General features: G+C 36.9%; 2 protein-coding genes and 1 long non-coding RNA gene across 3 annotated transcripts in view; 1 reads left to right on the top strand and 2 right to left on the bottom strand.

The window, feature by feature from the left end:
- Positions 1-1,270: 1,270 nt before the first annotated feature.
- On the bottom strand, positions 1,271-6,062 carry LOC146468773 (uncharacterized). The gene is made up of 4 exons (XM_085124142.1): positions 5,510-6,062; positions 3,666-3,764; positions 3,008-3,224; positions 1,271-2,455 (listed from the first exon to the last, which is right to left on the bottom strand). Exons 1-4 carry the CDS (start codon positions 6,011-6,013, stop codon positions 2,334-2,336), a joined length of 942 nt encoding a protein of 313 aa, XP_084980268.1. The 5' UTR covers positions 6,014-6,062; the 3' UTR covers positions 1,271-2,333.
- Positions 6,063-10,235: 4,173 nt separating this feature from the next.
- Positions 10,236-13,297, bottom strand: LOC146468772 (uncharacterized). Its single transcript, XR_014867406.1, has 2 exons — positions 12,991-13,297; positions 10,236-11,237 (listed from the first exon to the last, which is right to left on the bottom strand). It is a non-coding gene; the product is annotated as an uncharacterized LOC146468772 (long non-coding RNA).
- A 93-nt stretch (positions 13,298-13,390) lies between these two features.
- LOC146468771 (dynein beta chain, ciliary-like) overlaps positions 13,391-17,262 on the top strand; it is a 58,743-nt gene continuing 54,871 nt past the window's right edge. Inside the window, exons 1-5 of the mRNA XM_085124132.1 lie at positions 13,391-13,964; positions 15,295-15,488; positions 16,097-16,286; positions 16,454-16,553; positions 16,709-16,920. Of these exons, the coding sequence (XP_084980258.1) occupies positions 13,620-13,964; positions 15,295-15,488; positions 16,097-16,286; positions 16,454-16,553; positions 16,709-16,920 (1,041 nt within the window). The 5' untranslated portion in view covers positions 13,391-13,619. The remainder of the gene's footprint in view (positions 13,965-15,294; positions 15,489-16,096; positions 16,287-16,453; positions 16,554-16,708; positions 16,921-17,262) is intronic.

Raw genomic sequence — 17,262 nt, 5'->3', positions numbered from 1 at the left:
CCACAACTGCGAATAAGACTCCACGAGCACATGGCCTGTCAGCATCAAACACAAAAACTAATTCATCTTTGTATACTTTAGTGAAGGACTTTATGTATGCTGAGAAAACTACTTGGTGTAAACAATTTGCATATCAGGTTCCATAGAGAAAGTAATTTCTCGTTTGCTTTGGTTTTACATTACTACGCTCTGTGATTGGTTGGCAAAACTTGCGCCAGTTTCTCAACCAATGGGAATCCTAACCAAAACCAATCGTGTTTTGGACGCACGCGTTTTCCCGCGCTTGGCACCAGTTACAAATATTTGCTTCGAATTCTGATTGGCTCGTTGTGTTGTTTACATCTGCCAATTTTAACTGAAGACCATATGTATTATTTTGAGTTTGCTCGTTATTTAAGTCTGTGATTGTCCGTTGAAATAAGAACCATTCACGTGGCAGAGTAAAACTGCAGTTTGTTTTGCTGGCCGCAATATTCTGCCCTGTTCCTATAGAAAAATTACCATCCGGTCCGTCAAGGAACTGCTTTGAAACAAGAAATAAATTTGGGGCGCTTACCATTTACGAAAACTACTTGGTTGGAACAGGATCCCCCTGCAAAGTGGGGCATAGGGCGGAGGGAAAGGAGAGCGAAGAGGAGCGAGCCGAGCGCGCCTGACTCAGCTCGATTTTTCTCTTCGTCCTATGTCCCACATGGGAGCCTGTTCACAGGCTGAAATGGTAAGGGCTCACCTAGACAACTCATGTGGGGGTAGGTAAAGTCGCACGCAAGCCATAAGGAGCCTACCCAGTTTCTGAATTCTAATTTTATAGTTTGCAAAGGGCATAGCCTATCACCGCAGGTGCTTGAGTATAATACAAGGTGCAAACGTTAAAAAGTGTCCCGGGTCAGCGTCAATTCAGACAGGGTACGTGACGGCCTTTTTAAAGGCCTCTACTGATTGCTCTTCAATGATATGGTTTGGTAGTGAGTTCCAGCCTCTAATTGTCTGCATAAGAAAACTGTGTCTATACTTTGTTTGTTTTTGCACCAACTTCGATAAATTTCTTAGGATGGAATTGTTTGGTACCCTGCCGCTTCTTTTGTGTTATGGTAGGCAAGGCCTCAAACCACCTGTCTTCAGATCTAATATAATGTTCATGTGTGGCCACGTACATAGCCAGTAATAAAATGCTGCAGACGAGTTCGATTTTTAATGGCAAATGGTTTTCGACCAACTATAGTCAGAAACGGAATCTTACTTATTTCATAAAAAAGAATACACTCTTACACTGTTTCCCACCTTTATTTTTGTTGCTTTAACAGCGAACAATTTTCCGGCTGAAGAGAAATAGTTCCATGAGCAGCTCATCGCACGATTTCCTGTCCCATGAAGAATTGTATGAGGAGGAGGTCTCCCTGGGATCTGTTCCTCAAAACTCGTAAAGAATTTTCAGGCTCAAGAAGTATTTTCAAATCCCTTTTCTATAGAATCTCTTTTCTGGCTCCACATGTTTCTTAATCTTGCATAGGTTTCACGGTTTAGCGTTCAATACTATTGTATTAAAAAATCGAATTTCTGGTAATGAATGTCATACAAGTAAAACAGTTAATCAGACCTGAAAACTTTGCAGGAGTTTTGGGAAACCCATGTCAGGGCTCATTTCTTCATTCACCCCAACTCTTTGTCCGTCCATGATGGCAGAGGTGAATTAATTAACAATAACTATTCCACGAGCTCGCATTGGATATGAGGTAATAGATAGCCAACGAGGCCCGTAGTGGCGAGTTGGCTATAATCATCCCATATCCAATAAGCACGAGTGGAATAATAAAATTATTGCTTTATTAAAACGATCAGGAAATATTGCTAGATCTTGCTGATTTTGCTTTGCAAGAACAACCAGAAGACAATTTAATGGTCGCTATTTCTTGGGCATGGTATAATGGCTCATATACCGTGGCTGCTAAGCCAACCAAATCCCTGGAGTTGCAGTATACAATAATTCATTTTCAGCTCTTTCTGGCACAAACTATGCCTGCTTTGTGGGCTAATATCACATGACTTACAGACCAAAAGGAAAAACTATTCACTTGAGTCTGATTATGAGCTTTTACCCAGGTTGTTGAATTCACAAATATATCAATCTATGTCACCAACAGCAGTCTCTGTAAAAAGGACTACCTTTGCGCAGGTCATCCACCAAACAAAACAGCAATCTTGGGTTGCCTGTGAGTAGCCTCACTAGACAGAGGTTTTGTGAATGTTTTAGTTGTGAAGCAGACTATCAAAGCCTTTATTACTCTACCAGAGAGTTAAATGATATTCTTCTTGCGGGGTGTATAAAAACATTCTTAAAGTAAAAACCGCTGCAGGCTAGATGGTATAGGTAGTTCATTGACTCTCTTAAGGCCTTTAGTTCCCAGAACTTCTCTAAGTGTCCAGCAGCACAGCTGTAGAAGGTTGGGTGGGTTCTCTATAATGACGAAAATAAGAAAGGTTTATTTTATCAGTCAGTGACACAGGCATATTCCAGTTCTCCCAGCAGGAGTTGAACCTAAGATCTTGTTATTACTAGTTTGGATACTCTACCATTGAGCTACAGGAGGCTCACACTGATGGGAGCTAGTCCAATAAACTAGGAACATGTGATAAAATTCTGTATACCGCTAGGATTTGAATGTTTGTGTTGCATTTTTGTAATGAAAAGAATTGTGTTAATATCTGTTAAGCCTGATGATTAAAAGAAAAAGATGTATTCATGATTATCTACATGTGGGAAAATTTTTGTATTGTGAAAGATTGAATTCACTTTTAGACAAAACCTTAACCAAGGTAGGCAAAAGGTTAAGATAAGAGTCTCAACCAATTAATGCCCCATAAGGCACTGCTGGAGAGAGAATGTGGAATGAAATTCCTACTGAGGAAACAACACAAGGCAGAACAAAAAATTAATTAATACTTACATTAACCACTATGCTTCTCTCCTAATGGCTGTTTAATTAGTCATAATAATTTAACGACTTACCTTCCTGTTCCTGTAGTATTTTTTCACATTCAGGGTATTTATGAGCCCTATCACGCGCTGTTTGACCACACTTGTCTTTGATAAACACATTTGCACCATACTTCAACAATAGCTTTAAATTCTCTAATTTACCAAGTTGGGAGCAGAAATGTAAAGATGTTGCATGGTTCCAACTTTTTGAAGAAATATTTACAGCTGCTCCTGTTTGAACAAGTATCTTCAAGAATAAAAGAAAAACAGTGACAGTGTGATTAGTGACTGATGGTCATCTTTCATCATCCTAACAAACTGCTATAAGTAACATTCAATTTGTTAGTTCTTTAGATGGAATGTTAGGTCTCCACAACAGAAGCAAGCTCTCTCTCCCCCCCCCCCCCCACCCTGTCAGTCCCAGAGCTTGCTCACAAGCAACCACAACAGTTTATGATAAGAATACTACATCTAGGCAGTGAAATGTTCAAACAAATGAACAAAACAAATATAGTGGCCTCCCTGCCAGTTGGGATTTTTAAGGAGTTTCTGTTCTGTTTAAAATATTTGTTTGATTACATGGCCCCACAAGCTACTAGCTTTAAATCAAACTGTGTAAATTTACTTTATTTTTACTTTTTACTCACAAAACATTTCAGAGTTGAAGTGTACTATATATCAGCAATACCTTAACAGATCTGTGGCCATCTGGTGCATTTATACAGGCATGATGTAAAGGGGTGCAACCACTTTGATCCATGGCATCTAACTCACATTCTGTGTTTGTCTTACACCAAAGCAAAAGCAAGAACCATTTGTTAAAAGAAAAGCAAAAGCTCAGGGGAGAGGGAAGAGGAATGGGGGCTGTTTTTTATAGTTTATGGCTAACAATAAACTTATTAATTTCTTCCTGGTATAAACTGTGGAGGTCCTAATTGCATTCCTTGGTGCAAACAAGGACTCACTGATTCTTCTTGGTATACTGCTGTGAAATACAAGATATTAGTTAGATGATAGTGGGAGACTGTGGGAGAGGAGGAGGGGGTTGGATTCCAGACAGGAAATGGGAGAAGCAAGGGGAGGGGGTGGTATGGTATAGAAGGTGGTTCAGACATGGGATGAGACTATCTAGCAAAATGGTAGGTGCAAGTGAATGGTTCTCAACTGTGGAGTTGAAAGTCTGAGTTCTAAACATTAGATCAGGGTGTTAATAGGATTGTAAAAGGCTAACTCAAGATTGTCATTATTCTCATGGCTAAAGGTCTCTTAAGGCCCTAAGTAACCCTCCTGGTATTGTCTTTTGGGCTACTGTCATATTGTGCTCCAACAAAACTTTTACCGATCCAAACTGTACTACGACAGTTTGCTTCTGTAACAAAATTGGTATGGTTACACCAGTTACTAAAAAGGCCTGAAAGGTGTTGACACCATACTAGTACAGATTTAAGATTTAATATTATGATGATAATGATGGTAGTTTTGTATTTTTTTTTCTTTTTGGCAAGGCCCCATAAGCTTTCTAGCTTTAATTCCTACCGTGAATAAATAAAGTTTATTGAAGATCAATGCTGATCCAAAATTGTGCTTGCTTCAAACCTTGCATGGAGAGGGAGTCTGGAGAGTAGATACAGGTGTAGACCATGCACATTTTGTTAAGATTCCAAAATGGATCAGGTACAATGTGAACACAGCCTGAGATTGATAACTTGTCTCTGATGTTTTATCCAATTTTGTTTTTCGCTAATTTAATTTGCTCCTCAGTTTCCGGACCCAAAGCGCAAAAAAAAAACGTGTCTGCGTTTTGCCATATTCAATTGCAATAAAAGTTATAGAGGATTTTCCAAATAGGATGAAAACAATGTGGAGTGATCGTACAAAAATCGCTCTCGATAAAAAAATATTTTGAAAGAAAAAATTCGCAGACACATTTTTGTTGTTTATATGTTAAGCTAGCTACTGTCCAAATTTGAAGGCAAACGAACAAATTCCTTTTGAGTTTTAGCTCTTTGAAGTGACTCTTCCAAGTGAAAAAATTGATTCGAGAAAACAGCGCTAAAAATTCAGCAAATTAATTTTATTTCAAAATTCTTGGTTTAGTTTGATAGCCAGGGCTGAGTTGCTCGAAGCATGGTTAGCGCTAACCATTGGTTAAGAGGTATTAAAACCTATAGGTTGTTATGGTATTTAGCCCGGGTTAGCGCTAACCATGCTTCGAGCAACTGGGCCCAGCTCTATAAGCTTTAATTTGATATAAGGGTTCAGGTATCTACAGTTTAAACCGGACGCGCTACATCGCTTAGACGCGAGACACCTCTGAAGGTATAGGGTAACCTTAATTTCAATGATCCAAAGCGTTCTTGTTCGGGTTATCCGTGGTGTAATATAATTTAGTTGTTTTCTTTGTTTCATGGACTATTGTCAGGGTTAGGTTTATTGTCGAGGATGTTTCGTTTCCTTTCTTTTACGTCAGCTGTGAGGAATAAATTATATTACATCGGAGATGAGCTCTTGTTCGAAAGTCATTTCACTTACCAAGAGTTCTATACAGGTTTCATGTACTTCTGAACAGGCGATATGCAGCGGATTTTGCCCGCGACTATTCCTAACATTTACGCAACCACCAGCTTCAATAAGTATCTTAAGACAGTCAGCCTTTCCCTCACGAGCCGCAATGTACAAAGGAGTTTCAGGGAACTTTGTATTCAGATTAGCACCTGCTGCAACTAATCTCTCAACACAATTCTCATGTCCAGCATAAGTCGCCACCCACAGCGGTGATAAAGCGTTCTCTACAACACCAATCCCATCCACGCACGCTCCTGCTTCTAGCAATAATCTCACACATTCCTCGTGTCCTTCCTTAGCTGCAAGAAACAGGGCTGTAACAGCTGAACTGTTTGGGGAGTCTACATTAACGTCTTTCTGCGCAAGAAGAGCGGTTAGCTTATCAACTACTCCATATTCAGCAGCATAAAGAAGTTGCACTTCTTTCGGCTTTCGCTCAATGGTCGTTTCGACGTCATTTATATTTCCCATTAAATAAAATGTTGCTCTTTTTGTAACGGGGAGTCTTGTTCAACTCGCCATGTTTATTTATTTAATGACCGAACTGTCTCATGGGAAAGTAAAACAATAGACTGACCGGGGTAGGGTAGGGAGAGATCCCACTTATGTTCAAGGCTCGATGAATATTCCAGTTTTTGCTTAAAAAAAACACGATAAAGTGGATAAGTTAAAACAAAATAAGCGTATTTATAGTAGAATACAACAGAAGAAAGCATTTCTTGTACTCCCAGTCAATCCCAGGTCGATCCTAGGAAAGTTTTGGATATTCTGCTTAGGTTGAGAAAAGATAACATCGGCCTAAGGGAGGTGACGTCATGGGTTATTCTTCGGAGCAGCCACGAACCGAGATCCGATTATACCGGAAATTGACCTGCATTCACTCTCTTTCAGTAGTAATGGCGGACGACGTCGGGGAAATATAAAAGACTTCGAACGTTTGTTAGGATTCGTTATGGTAGAATACAGAGTTCTTTCTACTTTCGTTTCTCGGCGACCTCAAGGATTTTACATTCGATTTGTGGAAGAAACGTGGAACTATGAAAACAGTCAAGATTTGCTCAGGTAACATCGGCCTACGGGAGGTTAACATCGGCCTAAAGGAGGTTAACATCGGCCTACGGCCTAAGGGAGGTACGTTTTATAGCACCACGTTTGTATCGTATGTGTTATACTGGCACAATCGTACACATGGAAAGCTTATTTGCAAGCATTAAAACTTACAATCTTGCAGGAGCTTTTCTAATCATTGACCTGAGTGTGATTTCATTAATTTTATTACCAACTCATAACATCCACCTGCAGGAGGTTAACATCTACCTAAGGGAGGTACAGTGGCTTACAGTGTATATTTTATAACTGATGTATCATAAAAGTCAATTCATAGGCATAGAAGCTTACTCTCTAGCAGGGAAACTTGGGATCAGAAGGAGCTTTTCTATCATTGACTTGAATTTCATATTAAATATTTTCATTTTTACCAACTCATAACATCCGCCTATAGGAGTTAAAGATCTACCTAAGGGAGGTTATGGTATTATAATAAGGAAGGATGGACTTGAAGAAAGCTTACGAATCTTAAGGGGCTTTTGCATTTCGTGTACATGCCGTTTTAGAATAAATTTATTTATAAAGAATTATTATTATTATTATTATTATTATTATTATTATTATTTGAAAAGCCTTTTAATCTCACTAGAATGAGATAAATGAGAGTTTTCTCATTTTTTATTTACACTCAACATGGAATACAGTGAAATGCAATATTGTTCTCTTGTTGTTGTTGTCATTTTTTTCTTGGTTGACCCCATCAACCTGTAATTTTCACATTAAATTTTGCTAGAAGTGACTGTTTATGACTGTAGAAATGATAGATCATTTTTAAAAAATATAACCCTTAATATGTCAGAATTTATTTTAATTTAATTTGTGATCTGACTTACAAGAGGTTTGACTGTTTGACTGCTTCATTTTTTATTTGCCATTAACCAAAAAATACAACATAAATACATTAAAGATGATACACAATATTCCTACTAAACTATTTACAAGATGAAATGTGTTAAAGGCTAGGAAGCCTATATAGAAGCCTGGGGCTTATTAACTATAGGCGTCCTGGAACTATAGGATAAACCATAGAAGTTAATGGTACTGAATGAAAATTCCAATTAATTTTTTTTTAAAAGGAGAAAAAAAAAAAGGTGTGTAGCTCAACAAAGAGTCAATTTAACTTAGAAAGAAGGAATTTTCTAAGTCTTTCGCCAAACTGATACTTTCACTGTTTTGAATTTCACGACTAAGCGAGTTGAAAAGCGTAGGACATTGAAAGCGAATTGAGAATTTTCGAAGATTAGTTCGACAATAAGGTATATAGAAAAGGTTGGAATTTCTTGTATTATAGAATGTATCTGGCTTGCAAGAGTAAACATATCGCAAAAATAATTTGGAAGTAAGCTTCTTTTAAAAAGATACATAAATTTACCTATTTGGTATAAATAAATGTCAGAGAATTTTAAAATCTCCTGTTCTTTAAAAAGAACACCAGTATGAGCATCAAAAGAAACTTTAGATATTATTCTGATTATCTTCTTTTGCAGAACAATAATCTGATTTAAATTAGACTGATATGTCGATCCCCACACAGAAACACAATAAATTAAGTAATGGTAAACTAGACTATAGACAACAGTACAAGGAGCATAAGGAGGTTTTGGGAAGGCAAAAACTAGACTTATAAATAATACCTATTGATTTTGATATTTTTCTAGAAACACTAAGAATGTGAGGCTTCCATGACAAATGCTCATCGAGGATAACACCTAAAAATACTGTCTCTTTCACACGTTCAATTGCATTGTTGTCAATTTGAATAGATATATCAAGTGTTTTCCTCCTTTGGGGTGGTTTAGAAACCATAAAATTTGATTTTTTAAAGTTAATGGACAGCTTGTTTGCTCGACACCATTGAGTTAATTTAAGCATTTCAGAATTCAAGATTCCAGGAAGCACGTTAAAATCTTTGTGGGAGAAAAATGTGTTTGTATCATCTGCAAAAAGAATAAAATCCACGACCTTTGACACGTTACACAGATCATTTATATAGAGTAGAAAGAGTAGGGGACCTAGTATAGAACCCTGAGGCACCCCGCACTTCATTTCGCAAGACTCCAAACTGACGCCATTAAATTCCACATATTGTTGTCTATTGCTTAGATAGCTTTCGAACCCTCTAAGTGAAGTGCCGCGAACACTATAATGCTCTAATTTTGAAATCAAAATGTTATGATCAACGGTGTTAAAGGCCTTGGACAAGTCTATAAAAATACCAACTGTGCATTCCTTATTGTCAATGGCGGAAGAGATTTTGTCATATAAACAAGTAAGAGCATAAGCGCTAGCCATGGAGTGATGCTTGCGAAAACCATACTGATTGTCAGAGAGAATGTTATGATTATTAAGAAACCTTAAAAGACGATTGTACATTACTCTCTCATCGCTTACTACAGTACATTAACAATATTGGTTTTATTTTATTTCTTTTCAGAATGCAATACTTAAACTGCACAGACCGCTGAAGAAACAGCTACTTCAAAGACACCTATGACTCATTAATTCCACAAAAGACATTGTGTACTCAATTCATACGCATAGAAGCTTATTCTTCAGCAGGGAAACTTGGGATCATAAGGAGCTTTTTTATCATTGATTTGAATTTCATTTTATTTTTACCAAGTGATAACAATTCCACCTACATATACAGGAGGTAAACATCTACCTGAGGGAGGTCATGATGTTTATAGCACCATGCAAGTATGTATAATAGGGAAGAATTGACTTGAAGAAAGCTTATGAATTTTAAGGGGCTTTTGCACTTCATGCACAAGGCCCTCAAATTTGGAATGACAACCCTCTTGATTTAGGTAATTCGCTCACTATCTCAAATTGTAGACAAAAACTTAAAGATTACTTCCAATCAAATTGTGAATTCATGTCCTTTAGAACTCTCGTATACACGGCTTAGCTTAATTTAATATTTTATTTGTTATTTATTTAATTTTTTTTCATTTAAGTTATTATTATTATTATCATTATTATTATCACCACTATTATTAACATTAATATTTATCTATTTATTTATTCATTTATTTATGTTTATTTATTTATTTATTTATTTGTAAACTGTAAAGTAATTGCACCATTTTGACCAATCTCCTGTATGAATTGTGCCATATAAGCCCCCGGCTTCGGCATCTCAATATCGATTTACAGGTATTACTTATTACCATGCACTCTCTTGTACTATCATTATGAATAAAGAGCATTATATATTATATTGTCTCAGTTGTTCAATAATTATTGTATTCAAACAGAAGAAAAAAAAAAGAGAAAAGTCCAAATTCTCCAATGCCAAAGGTACAGTGTAAATTCAGTTCAATATCTCTACCCCAGCCAAATTCAATTCCCTTCTTCCCAGGCATGGTACATGGTCAAATGCCATGTGGGAGGGGGGAGGGGGGGGACAAGGCATTTATTTTTTGTTCAAATTTGACTTGTTCTCCAACTCATGACAAAGTTCCACCCGTATTTAGAAGCATAGAGCTTACTTGATAACGAATGACACGTCATGAGCTTAAAACATGAAAATGAAAACATTTAGGGGTGGTCATTTGGATCTTTTGAAAAGCACACTCAAAGGTTCATGGCATGGCTCAATTTCATTTTGACCTTTACTTGAGGTACAGATTTGTTGACTTACAAAATAATAGCTCTTTATGTCATATCTTTTTGACTCAATAGCCATAAAGGTTAGCAACCATAACTGTAATTGAATATGGATATTTGAAAGATACATTTCAATATCAGGTGAAAGATTAAGTAGAAGAAAGACCCTCAGTTATTTTTTTTGGATTTCTTTTCACAACTGCTTAAGGACGGTGCCTACTAATAGCGAAGTATTTTTGCACGGTTTATCACTATGCGGGAAAAGCAGATCTTGGTAGCAGGTATTGAAAGCCAAATTTAAGGAAATTGGGGGTAACCACGCATTTTTTAGAGATAACCAAGCAACAATTTTTTATTATTCTAAAAAGCAGCAAAATACAAAGCAAAGTATGGCACTTTTTTCCAAATTGAAGCTTTATTATCTCTGAAAAATGCATGATTTCCCCCCAATTTTCTTTTTGGATACCAAAATCACTTGCTAAGTTCTGCTTTCTCCGCATAGTTTTAAAGTGCGCAAAAATATCCCTGTAATAGTGGGCACCACCCATAGGAAACCCGAGTATCTCCAGATGCACAGAACGTATGCGCAGTAACAATAGTAGGCACCATCCTTAAGTTCTAGAAAGGACTGAGAATCTTTCTTCCAATTAAACATTACTTAAAAATGTTGGTCATTTTGTATCTTTGCACTCTAAGTGGTACATAGATACCAATCTACACAATTTCCTGCCAGAGAGGAACAAAATTATGACCATTTGCATCCAATCCATCATTATATGGGAGATCCTCCGTCAATTAACCCTACAAACTTGAATATCAAATTTTACATAATTTTGCCACATGACGAGAGGCCAAGCTTGACAATAACAGTTCAACAACATCTGTTGTACACAAAGTCTTTTGAGGAATTGATGAGTCATAGGTGTCTTTGAAGTAGCAGTTTCTTCAGCGGTCTGCACAGTTTAAGTATTGCATCCTGAAAAGAAATAAAATAAAACCAATATTGTTAATGTACTGTAGTAAGCAGTCAAACAGTCAAACCTCTTGTAAGTGATCACAAATTAAATTAAAATAAATTCTGACATATTAAGGGTTATATTTTTAAAAATGATCTATCATTTCAACAGTCATAAACAGTCACTTCTAGCAAAATCTAATGTGGAAATTACAGGTTGATGGGGTCAACCAAGAAAAAACGACAACAACAACAAGAAAACAATTGCCTTTAATCATCATAACAGCTATTATGCTATTTTAATGCACCTGCATTTTTTCTATTTAAACCCATAACACCTCTCACAGCAAATCTTTATGGCTGTAAAATTGTTTCATTAGATGAATATAAATGGCCCAGCATAGGTCAGTGTGTTGCCAAAAAATAATATTGCTAATAATATATTTTAGTATATGCCACACAAGTGAATAGTGCTTGTAGCGCGCGCTGATTGGCTAGCTCGGAGGTGATTAGCTAAGTACTATTCACCTCCGAGCAACCTAAGAGAAACAAGATGGCTTCCCGTTTCGCCACGGTCACTTAAGAGGAAAATATTTCTTTAAAAAAGACGGCTATTACAAAAAATACAAAAAATATAATGGCAACAAATTTTGGTTTCACGACATTACATGGTAAGTTATTTTATCTTTCAAACCTCATATTCCTAGGCGAAAAATAAAAATACCATCCATTTTTTACGAAACTGTCGAGCACTATAATTACAATGTAAACAAAGAAACATCTAATGTTTTGCAGTGTGGTTTCAACAATAGGACAAATTTCACACAACAATCGAAAAAAATACACGTGAGCAACTAAGCAAGTGCCTCCAGAAGTTTTAGTTGTCTGCAAGAAAGCGAGACGGAACTTTCTACAATAAGAAATCGATTACCGCGCGGCGCGCAAGATTTTAAAATTTCCCGCCATTTGTCGGTATATTGTCAAAATTAAAGTAATTTTTGGTCCACTTCTTATTCAGCTTGTGTGGTATATACTAAAACAATTATTCACCTCAGTGTCGGTGAAAGTGACGGATATTTACCTCGCCGCTTCGCGGCTCGGTAAATATCCATCACTATTCACCTCCACTTTGGTGAATAATTGTTAAATATTCCATGTTATGGGTGTAAATAAAAAAATGAGAAAACTCTCATTTATCTCATTCTAGTGAGATTAAAAGGCTTTTCAAATAATAATAATAATAATAATAATAATAATAATAATAATAATAATTCTTTATAAATAAATTTATTCTAAAACGGCATGTACACGAAATGCAAAAGCCCCTTAAGATTCGTAAGCTTTCTTCAAGTCCATCCTTCCTTATTATAATACCATAACCTCCCTTAGGTAGATCTTTAACTCCTATAGGCGGATGTTATGAGTTGGTAAAAATGAAAATATTTAATATGAAATTCAAGTCAATGATAGAAAAGCTCCTTCTGATCCCAAGTTTCCCTGCTAGAGAGTAAGCTTCTATGCCTATGAATTGACTTTTATGATACATCAGTTATAAAATATACACTGTAAGCCACTGTACCTCCCTTAGGTAGATGTTAACCTCCTGCAGGTGGATGTTATGAGTTGGTAATAAAATTAATGAAATCACACTCAGGTCAATGATTAGAAAAGCTCCTGCAAGATTGTAAGTTTTAATGCTTGCAAATAAGCTTTCCATGTGTACGATTGTGCCAGTATAACACATACGATACAAACGTGGTGCTATAAAACGTACCTCCCTTAGGTCGATGTTAACCTCCCGTAGGCCGATGTTACCTGAGCAAATCTTGACTGTTTTCATAGTTCCACGTTTCTTCCACAAATCGAATGTAAAATCCTTGAGGTCGCCGAGAAACGAAAGTAGAAAGAACTCTGTATTCTACCATAACGAATCCTAACAAACGTTCGAAGTCTTTATTTCCCCGACGTCGTCCGCCATTACTACTAAAAGAGAGTGAATGCAGGTCAATTTCCGGTATAATCGGATCTCGGTTCGTGGCTGCTCCGAAGAATAACCCATGACGTCACCTCCCTTAGGCCGATGTTATCTTTTCTCAACCTTCTGCTTAGTGTTCAAAATGGCGGCCATGGGAACTGATCTAAACAAAATGTTTCCATAGCAACCAGCGCCCAGAGTGAAGGTAGATTTCGGGCAAGAAGAAGGGAAGGCCCACGAAGCCGCCAAGTTTCCAGAAATTTAGCAGTGTGGAGGACCAATTGCAACAAATGCGTTTCATAAGCCTCGAAAAACGAAATAATTAACACTGCAGGAGACGACAGATTGATATTCAAACCTCGGAAAACGCTGTAAATTTGTAAATAATTTCAAGACAGGCAAACCCGCCAAACTAATCGACCAAGAAAATGGAGTTCAACGACGTTCGTTTCGAGTTCATCTCGGACTACACCTTAAAATCAATGAAATTGAAAGCTGATAAATGGGCAAAATTACAAGGAAACGACGAGTACAGACAAACTATTATAGAGTTTTTGGAGAAACAGGAGTACAATATTCTCATCATCTACCAGAATAGCGCTGGACAACTTCAACCATCATTTGATTTCCCCCCGTCGATGAAGGCAAAGGCCGTTTACTTTTCAAAGAAGGAAAAAGGAATGAACGTTGGAAAGGACAATTTCAAAACAGCTCTTACATATGGAGATTTGTCTTATTCACCTCTGGAGCAGTTGTCAGCCCTTGTAGACGAGGTAAGCTATGTTCTGCGAATTTACAGTAAGCTTATGTGACTGAGTCCCTGGAGAAGTGAAATCTACAACATTTAGGTTGACATCTCGATACTAGTATCTGGGGAAAGAATTCAAGGATTGCCACTTTACTGGAACAATTTTAACGTATTGATTAATCTTGAAGCGTATCAAGACTTGAGAAACTTTATTGAACATTACGGCAAAATAAATGAAGATGTGATACTAATGAGCTTTCATTGTACACGTTAGGGTCGTTTAATGAGTGCAGAGTTTTATATGTGTTCACTTTAATCGCAACGTCAAAATCAACAACAAATCCACATTTTAATGTTTACTCGATAAATAGGTGCATTTTTTTGCCGTGAAAACAGTTATAAAAGGGGTTTTTGCGTAGTTTCTTGTTCCTGCAAACTATCACAATTTGCAATTAAAAATTAGTATCCTGACTAATTGCCCACACAGTCCCTATTTTTGTGTTGCCATAAAGCTAGGCTGAAAAAGTAAACTACATGGTAAAGAAAACTTGCTCTAAGAAAATGTGCGTGTACCAAAAGTTGTCAAAAGCTCAACTATTTTAATTAAATTTCCCAATTCCCTTGAGACAAAAGCTCAGGCAGGGATTAATGACTTGATGACATTTTATGTCTGCGTGTAAACAAATGCATAAAAAAGCTGGATTTGAACAAATTTGGGTCTTAATGCAGCAACTGGTTTTAAAAACTATACTTGTAGCCTCACCTCATTTGCTTTTTATGTTTTTTTTTATAGCTTGTGCATATATTCATGCATATGTACTTAACTTGAGTTAAAAAAGTTATGCAATCACCTACAGTAGTACATGCTCTTATGCACAAATCCTTTGTTTTTGTTTTATTATGCCTTACAAAATTAAAGCTTCATAAACTGACACTAACTTATTCTAGTGCCCAATCCATGTAATTAGTCATATGTAGACTGTAAATTTTTAAACTGAAATCCTTACAAAAGACCAAAATGAGCTGGAAATACATGTAAAACTGAACAACTACAGATTAAAAATTTAGCTTAAAAAAGTTCAAAACTTTGCTTGAGTGTTGTAACACAGTCAATCTTGTATTCAAAATCAACCAAAAAAACTAGGAGATCAGATGAAATTTGACTATATACATGTACAGTTAAATTTAACTTAATGAACCCACATAATTTTAACAAGGGTGGTAAAGTCTGTTACACTGGAATTCTGTTTTATAAGTCATTGAGGCATGAAGTGCAGACATATATAATGCATTCATTTTATTAATTGCAAACATTTACCATGAATTTGAACAGTTGATCTGTTTTTCATTATTAGATCTTAGTGCCTTTGTTGTCAAATTCCCGTAACCATGAACAGTGGCCAGCAGTTGTATCTCAAGATGTGTTACGGCATGTTCACAAACTTAAAAGTGATGTTTTTGTCATCGCTGGACAAGTCAAAGGAAAGACATTACTTCCCCTCCCAGTCGGCTCAGAGCAGGTCTCTGATGCTGTGGAAGCAGAAGAAAAGTGAGTTTGACATACATTATCTTTTAGTCTCCCGCCTTGGCCCTCCCCCCCCCCCTCCACCTTCTTCCTACAAACTCTAAGTTTAAAGAATGCTTTGGTCTGATCATTTAACTCTGCAAAGTGTATCTCTTTTAATTTGACATTCAAATACATTAAAATCGCATTCAAAGCCCCCAGTTCCCAAGGAGGCACTTTTTGGAATTTGGGTAGGAGGGTGTGGTTGACAGCTTGGAACATAACTCCTAAATTCAGTCGACAAAAATTCTCATTTTTTTAACTTCATTTCAAACCATACCCTAACATGTTTCCCCATTTTCAATCCAAAGTGCCTAAAATCTAATAATATAATACAATCTAGTACACGTATAGGTGAGAAACGCTTTAATAATTTCAGGCCTAAATCATCAGAATCTAAATCATGTGTCAAAGTAATAGAGCTCAAAAACTATCGTTTGGTGTGCCTTTTGTCTAAAGGGAGGTAGTCCTCTTTTCCAAGACCTTTCCAAATGCAAGCCAGATCTTTTTGAAGAAGAGAAATTTCCTCAAGTAATAAACTCTCCCCTCAAATTACTGATAATTTACAAGTATCTTATTTGTTTGGTGTTTAGAGGTGAGCCATTTGACCGTGGCTTGATTCATGCCATTGAGTCAGTCATTATTGATTGGACTCACCAAATAAAGAGTGTTCTGAAAAGAGATTCAGCTCAACCACTGCTGGAAGGCCATAACCCAGGGCCACTTGTGGAGCTTGACTTCTGGAAAGCTCGAGCCATGAATTTGGAGTGTATCTTCGAACAGGTTAGTTATTAGTAAGTACCTTAAAACAACATGTCTGTATTTTAGTAGTCTATTCCCCACAGGGAACATCACTCTTTTTAACTCTCCTGGTACATTATTTAGAATGCAACTGTAAGTAGTCTACATGTAATTTTTTTAAATACTGAAGCCTCATTGTTTGTTTTCAGCTCCATGATGTTAAGGTTAGGAGAATGGCAGAACTTTTAGAAAAGTCAAACAGCAGCTACTTTCCAGCATTCAAGAATATTTTCAAGGGTGTTGTAGCAGGTACACAATTTTTTTGATATTCAATAAATTAATGTACATGTATGTTCTGGCCTTTTACTCTGGCACTTGATTATCGCTGTTCCAATGTTGTATCTTTAGACACACTACTACTATACTGCCTTGTTTAGACTCACTCACCCATCATTTTTCCACAGCTCTGGAGGAAGCAAGGGACATAACAATTCACCTGAAGCCTTTGCGCCGCCTGCTTGACGACATGGAACAGTTTGATTTTTCTGAGCTGGACAAGATTATCCCTGCCATCCTTCACACAGTTGGTCTCATCTGGGCTAATTCCAAATATTACTGTCGAGCGCCAAGAATCATTGTCCTGTTACAGGAGCTGTGTAATATGCTAATTGAAATGGTGAGCAGTTTGATGTAAGATGATGCCCTCAGATGTGGGGGGGGGGGGGGGGAGTGCAGTTGGTGTGTATTTCCCATTGTCCTTTATTCCTGGTTGACTCTTTCCACCCTTATTTGGCGTCACCAAAATATTCTCATGACTGACATATTACATTCCTTTTTTCATTTTATAATGACCATAGTTTGTTGCAAGTGCAAATTTAGTTACTGGTACATGTTTGATGAGTTACGGTAATCAAGATTGTGATAAGAATCACATCACTTCCAGTTCAAGTTACAATGGTCTATGGGCCCACAGCCATGGGAACATGACCCAGTGTCTGTAGCATGAAGCAACTAGGAG

The sequence above is a fragment of the Pavona decussata genome, unplaced genomic scaffold, assembly GCF_977016875.1.
Source record: "Pavona decussata unplaced genomic scaffold, jaPavDecu1.1 SCAFFOLD_129, whole genome shotgun sequence".
NCBI lineage: Eukaryota > Metazoa > Cnidaria > Anthozoa > Scleractinia > Agariciidae > Pavona > Pavona decussata.
The sequence above is the reverse complement of the archived record's forward strand: the minus strand, read 5'-3'. Positions and strand labels throughout refer to the sequence as shown.

What these genes read in the sequence shown, in the direction of transcription:
- LOC146468773 (XM_085124142.1), bottom strand. Translation starts at nt 6,013, where the DNA reads ATGGGAAATATAAATGACGTCGAAACGACCATTGAGCGAAAGCCGAAA. An exon ending in AAACCTGTATAGAACTCTTG is followed by an intron (nt 3,765 to 5,509) that starts GTAAGTGAAATG and finishes CTTTGGTGTAAG; the next exon opens with ACAAACACAGAATGTGAGTT. An exon ending in ATGGCCACAGATCTGTTAAG is followed by an intron (nt 3,225 to 3,665) that starts GTATTGCTGATA and finishes TTATTCTTGAAG; the next exon opens with ATACTTGTTCAAACAGGAGC.